Source organism: Temnothorax nylanderi, unplaced genomic scaffold, assembly GCF_030848795.1.
Source record: "Temnothorax nylanderi isolate EJ_2023f unplaced genomic scaffold, tnyl_v1.0 TNYL_tig0940_pilon, whole genome shotgun sequence".
NCBI lineage: Eukaryota > Metazoa > Arthropoda > Insecta > Hymenoptera > Formicidae > Temnothorax > Temnothorax nylanderi.
In genome coordinates this window covers 43,984-50,670 of record NW_027250002.1, presented here as the reverse complement: position 1 = coordinate 50,670, position 6,687 = coordinate 43,984, and the positions used below count along the sequence as shown (strand labels likewise).

Genomic DNA, 6,687 nt, shown 5'->3' with positions numbered 1-6,687 from the left:
ATTTTTTAAATATTAAAAGAGTTAAGTAAGAGATAAAAGCGTTACGGGTGGTGTATGTTGAACGTGTTTGAACGTTAACAAATTAAAAACTATGGACCGAATTTTTACCACAAATATATGAAATAAGGAATTTACGTTTGAACGTTTTTAACTTAAAAACTATTGGACCAAATTTTGCCACAAGTATATGAAATAGGGGTAGAATTTTACGAGTAGTGCTATAGGGTATGAAGTTTTTTATTATCTATTTTCTAGAAACAGATTTCTTTAATTATTTAATATTTAAAAAATAAAAATAAAAAAATCGGTTTCCAGAAAATCGGTAACGAAAAACTATATACCCTATAGCACTTTCTAGAAAGTGAAAATTCTACCCCTATTTCATATATTTGTGGTAAAAATTCGGTACAATAGTTTTTAAGTTAAAAACGCACAAACACCACACCACCCGTAAGGATTTTATATAATAGAATTTCCCGGAAATGAAAATGTCGTGGTTAATTTTCATTATCGATTTTGTGGAAACGATTCTTTTAATTTTTGAAATTTTTCGAGAAATAATCGCGGACTACTCATTCGTTAGTGTACTAAATTTTTACCAAAAGTATATGAAATAGGGGTAGAATTTCCCGGAAATGAAAATGTCGTGGTTAATTTTTCATTACCGATTTGTGAAAACCGATTCTTTTAATTTTTCAAATTTTTGGGAAATAATTGACCGAATCACATTCGTTAGTGGACCGAATTTTTACTAAAAGTATATGAAGTGGGGGTAGAATTTTCCGGGAGTGCCATAATGTGTATTGTTTTTGTTACCGATTTTATGGAAACCGGTTTTTCTAATTTTTCTAATTTTTCGGGAAATAATTGACTGAATCTCATTCGTTAGTGTATCGAATTTTTACCAAAAGTATATGAATAGCTTAATATCTCCATTATATCTTACAAAAAGGGGGAGAATTAAATATGACAGTCATGTCAAATGTAAATGTAAGTGTTTTTTAACAGAAATTTTAAAGAATTATTGAGTAATTAACCAAATTTTTTAAAAATGTCCGTGGTTGCTCTAACTTTTTTTGGAAATTTTGAGATTGCTCGCTCGCATCTTTGTACAGCGACCGTTCAAAAAAAGCAACTCGAAAAAGAGAGTGAATTTTGAATTTGAGAAGCCAATTAACTTGAAACTTGGTGACATTTAGTGAGTATATGTTCGGCTCGAACTTCTGAGGTGGAACTTCTGAGCCTAACATATACTCATAATGTCACCAAGTTTCAAGGGTAAACCAAAGAATGATGTCGTTGCCTAGATATAGAGGTCGATGTTGAATTTCAATAATGCGAAAAATATACGACGGTGCGCCGCGTAGCGGGCGCGAGTCTTTTATATCATTCTCTATCTTTTATTAGTTCGCGTACATACAGACAGAAACGCGTAATTATTCTGTCTCCCCCCTCTCTCTCTCTTTCACAAGTTGACACATACATATGAAGCATGCCACATTTGCGAACGATATACCAAATAAATGATTTTCCGGGGAGTGCTATAGGGTATGTAGTTTCTTATTATCTATTTTCTGGAAACAGATTTCTTAATTATTTTAATATTTAAAAAATAAAGAATTAAAAAAATTAGTTTCCAGAAAATCGGTAACGAAAACTATATACCCTATAGCACTTTCCAGAAAATTCTACCCCTATTTCATATATTTGTGGTAAAAATTCGGTACAATAGTTTTTAAGTTAAAACGCACAAACATACACCACCCGTAAGGATTTTATATAATAATATAGATAATAATTATTCCAATCTTAAAAAGGCCGTGTTTAAAAAGGATGTTAGAAATATCCTTTTTATAATAACATATACATTGGCTACCACTTTTAATGTTAATTTTAATCTTTACTATGAAATTATTTATTGTGGTTTATTGTTTTATATTGTAATATATTTTATCTATTATTATAAGTTAATAAATTCACTGAAAGCGATAGATCAATATATATGTTGCAATAAAAAATTTATACAATATTATACAAATTAAAATTTATGTATAGATATAAGAGATAGATTATACAGATTGATTTTTTGTTTTTTTTTTGGTTCTGTCTTTCTTATCTCTTATTTATATAAGTTTAATTATATATTTTCCTTTCACAGATATTTAATTTTAAACAAGAAAACTGAACTTATAATAATAGATAAAATTATACAAATTTTATAAATTTATATTTAGATATGTGAGTAATAATATGAATTATATACGAAAATGCAATATATTGACGACGGTACTTATATATATAGATACATATATTGAACAGAATATAGATAAGTAAGAGAGATAGAATGGAAACAGAAGAACACAACAGAAAAAGAAATAAAGGATTAAGCAAATGTGATAATATGAGAACATAAGATAGTAAGAATAATAGTAAGAAAAATATCGAAAATTAGAAAGAGAGAAGAACAAGTAAGTCTTAATTATACAGTAAATTTTTCGCAATTGTACGTCCGAGTAGACAAATTTTAGCGTATAGTATTTAAAGAATAATTAAATTTAAAATAAATTTTTCGCGATTGTACGTTCAAGTACAATCAAATTTGAATTTTACCCTTCTCTATTTAAAGTACCCTACGGTATTCCAGTTCGAACAAGTAAATTTAAAATAAATTTTTCGAGATTGTACGTTCAAGTATACAAATTTCAGCGTTCAATATTTAAAGAACAAGTAAATTTAATTATACAAAATGCCTCGAAAGAGAAAATGCGCAAATTTGAGTAAAGTGAGTCATGAAAGCAGACGATTAAGACAAATGCGAAAAAATGAGATTTTGGAGGAAAAGACTAAGAGATTAGAAGCTAATGCCCAGAGAAATGCTATGCAGAGGGCACAGGAAAATGTAGAGACAAGATCTCAACGATTGGAAGCTAATGCCCAGAGAAATGCTATGCAGAGGGCACAGGAAAATGTAGAGACAAGATCTCAACGACTGGAAGCTAATGCCCAGAGAAATGCTATGCAGAGGGCACAGGAAAATGTAGAGACAAGATCTCAACGACTGGAAGCTAATGCACAGAGAAATGCTATGCAGAGGGCACAGGAAAATGTAGAGACAAGATCTCAACGACTGGAAGCTAATGCCCAGATAAATGCTATGCAGAGGGCACAGGAAAATGTAGAGACAAGATCTCAACGACTGGAAGCTAATGCCCAGAGAAATGCTATGCAAAGGGCACAGGAAAATGTAGAGACAAGATTTCAACGACTGGAAGCTAATGCCAAGAGAAATGCTATGCAGAGGTCACAGGAAAATGTAGAGACAAGATTTCAACGACTTGAAGCTGATGCCCAGAGACATGTTCAGAGAAGGTGCCAAGCCAAACAACTGAATCACCATATTGCGCTAATTATGAAGGATCATGAAATGAATGTGCCTGTTCATACACTTGGCCAAATGAATGTCGAATGCCAATTTTGTAAATCGTTAAACTTTATATGTGAAAAACCTAAAGATGGAAAATTTACATATTGTTGTCAAAAGGGGAAACTTCAATTAAAACAAATAAATTTTCCAGAATTTCTAAAAAAATTATTCATGGGAAATGATGCTTCATCTAAGAATTTTATGGATAATATTCGTTCATATAACAGTGCTTTAGCTATGGCTTCAATGGGTGCCCCAGGTAATAGGAATCCCTTGGATGTAGTGAACCATGCTCCTTATTGCTTGAAGATTCATGGGCAATATCATCATTTGACCTCGATAGCAATGCGTCCAGATGATGGGCAACCCCCACGATATGCACAGCTTTACTTCTTGGATACGGAAGAAGCTATTCATCATAGAATGAATAACGAAGCCAACCAAAGGTGTGATCCAGCAATGATGAGAGATTTATCATGTTTCATGATCCAATGCAATGAATTTGCAAAGACTTTTAAGATGATGCGTCAAGTTGAACAAGATCTTAATCCGAGAGGCATTCAAACTCCAAACTTGATGTTGTGCTTCCGAAATGATCCTAAACATGATCAAAGAAGATATAATGCTCCACGAGCTAATGAAATAGCCGTGGTCTTTCAGAATATTGATGGTGAGCCTCCATTTGAGAGAGACATTCGAATTTATAACAAAAATTCGAACGATGTCCAACAAATTTCAATTCTGGATAAAAGATGTGACCCAATGTGTTATCCTTTATTATATCCATATGGTAATGATGGATGGCATTCAGAATTGAAATCTCATAATCCTCAGTATCCAGGATTCAAAGTAACGCAAATGGACTATTATGCTCACTTGCTGGCACCAAGAGCAGAATTTAGCCAATTTCAAAGAGCAGGCAAATTGAGATGCCAATTTATACTTGATGCCTATATGAAAACTGAAGCAAATAGGCTTAATTACATTAAATTGAATCAGCCTCAATTAAGAGCTGAACTTTATTCAGGGTTAATGGATCACCTTGATAATCTAACACAAAACGAAGGAATTACAGTAGGTATACCTGTAATATTACCATCCTCATTTATGGGTAGTCCAAGGAACATGCAAGAAAGGTACCAAGATGCTATGTCTTTAGTTAGAAAATTTGGTAAACCAGACATTTTTCTTACGATGACTTGCAATCCTCAATGCCCTGCAATTAAGGAAAACCTTGATGGATGCCCATTAGAGTATCGACCTGATTTGATAGCTAAAACATTCAGCTTGGATGTCAAAGAGATTATGAAGGATCTAATCCAAAATGGAATTTTTGGAAATATTATAGCCTATGCAGGCGTCATTGAGTTCCAAAAAAGAGGACTTCCACATTTGCATTTACTTGCAATGTTGAGTGATGAAGATAAGCCTCGACTTTCAGAAGTTATTGACATGATGGTATGGGCTGAAATTCCGGACGAAGAAAGATATCCAGAACTTAATGAAAAAGTTCTGAAACACATGATTCATGGTCCTTGCGGTAACCAATCTCAGGGATATCCTTGCACTGGTGACGATGGAAAATGCTCAAAAGGCTTTCCAAAAGAGTTTCGAAACGAAACAAATGCTAACGTGAATGGATATCCCATGTATCAACGAAGGAATACTGGGAAAAAATACATTGTCAGAGGCAAAGAAATTGACAATCGATGGGTGGTGCCATATTCGCCATATTTAATCATGAAATATGATCGACATATCAATTTAGAAATATGTTCATCAGTGAAGAGCGTAAAATACTTATATAAGTACATTCACAAAGGATTTGACTGTGCCGCAATTGAAGTGCAAACACGAGAGGGCACAAGGCTCATCACAGTAGATGAAGTTAACTCATTCATGGATGCAAGATATGTTAGTGCTCCAGAAGCAATGTGGAGACTTAATGGATATGATCTATTCATGAAGTCTCATACAGTAATAAGACTGGCAGTCCATTTACCTAATCGTCAAATGGTTTATTTCAGAGCGGGAAATGAAGAGCAAGCTGCTCAAAGAGAGCTCAACAGAGATACTACACTGACTGCATGGTTTAAATTGAATCAATCTGATGAAAATGCGGTACATTTTCTTTACACAGATATTCCTTCACATTATATTTATGAAAAGAAAGAAACTAAGTGGAAGCTACGCAAAAAGGTGCTGAAAAAATAATTTCAAGGCTTTATACAGTGAGCATCAAAGACACTGAGAGATTTTATCTTCGCCTTCTACTTCTGCATGTAAAAGGAGCAAAATGTTTTGAGAATATGAGAACTGTAAATGGCGTTCTTTATGAGACGTTCAAAGATGCGGCAATTGCAAAGAATTTGGTAGAAGCTGATGATCTTTGGGAAAAAACAATAGAGGAAGCGACAGGATCCCATATGCCTGCACAACTTCGAGAGCTATTTACCTATATTTGCATCTTTGGAACTCCAACTGATGTACCGACACTTTGGAATAAATACAAAGAATATATGATTGAAGACTTTGTATACAACAATGTTGTCAATCCAGAAAATATGGCTTTGAATCATATACAAGAGATTCTGAAAAATAATGGAAGTAGTTGTGATAATTTCAAATTGCCAAATCCAAATCCAGTAAATATTGATGTCATAGAATATAATGTAGATGAGGAAAAAAGACGTGGTGAATATTTAATATCGACACTAAATGTTGAGCAAAAGTACGTATACGATTTAGTAATGCGAGCAATTGATAATGAAAATGAACCACAGCGGTTATTTTGTATAGACGGATTTGCAGGTAGTGGTAAAAATTACCTGTTCAACGCATTTATGAGTGTTATACGAGGAAGAAACGAAAGAAGTTCTTTCATGTGCATCAACTGGCATTGCTGCAACACTTCTAAAGGGAGGAAGAACTTATCACTCCCTTTTTAAGCTTACCATCCCAATTGATGATGGTGCGAAATCAAATATCAGAGGAAACTCAAAAGTTGCACGAGAACTGATATCTGCAAAACTCATCATATGGGATGAGGTAAGTATGACTGTAGGACATGCCTTAACAGCAGTTGACAAACTTCTCAAGGATCTGATGAAGAAATCACAACCATTTGGAGGAAAAGTTATTCTATTTGCAGGAGATTTCAGACAAAATTTACCCATAGTGCCTCATGCACAAAAAACGACAATAATTGAGTCAACAGTTAAATATAACCCTATATGGAGAAATGTAATTCAGGTTAAACTTAA

The 6,687-nt window shown here is 33.4% G+C and overlaps 1 protein-coding gene across 1 annotated transcript; it reads left to right on the top strand.

Annotated features, from left to right (window-relative positions):
* The first annotated feature begins 2,812 nt into the window (after window positions 1-2,812).
* Window positions 2,813-5,638, top strand: LOC139786032 (uncharacterized). Its single transcript, XM_071725194.1, has 4 exons — window positions 2,813-3,369; window positions 3,652-4,094; window positions 4,236-4,343; window positions 4,452-5,638. Exons 1-4 carry the CDS (start codon window positions 2,813-2,815, stop codon window positions 5,636-5,638), a joined length of 2,295 nt encoding a protein of 764 aa, XP_071581295.1.
* The last annotated feature ends 1,049 nt before the right edge of the window (window positions 5,639-6,687 follow it).

Coding starts and splice junctions, on each gene's coding strand:
- LOC139786032 (XM_071725194.1), top strand. CDS start 2,813: ATGCGAAAAAATGAGATTTTGGAGGAAAAGACTAAGAGATTAGAAGCT. Junction 3,370..3,651: donor CAGAGACATGTTCAGAGAAG/GTGCCAAGCCAA, acceptor TTCATATAACAG/TGCTTTAGCTATGGCTTCAA. Junction 4,344..4,451: donor TAGCCAATTTCAAAGAGCAG/GCAAATTGAGAT, acceptor AACTTTATTCAG/GGTTAATGGATCACCTTGAT.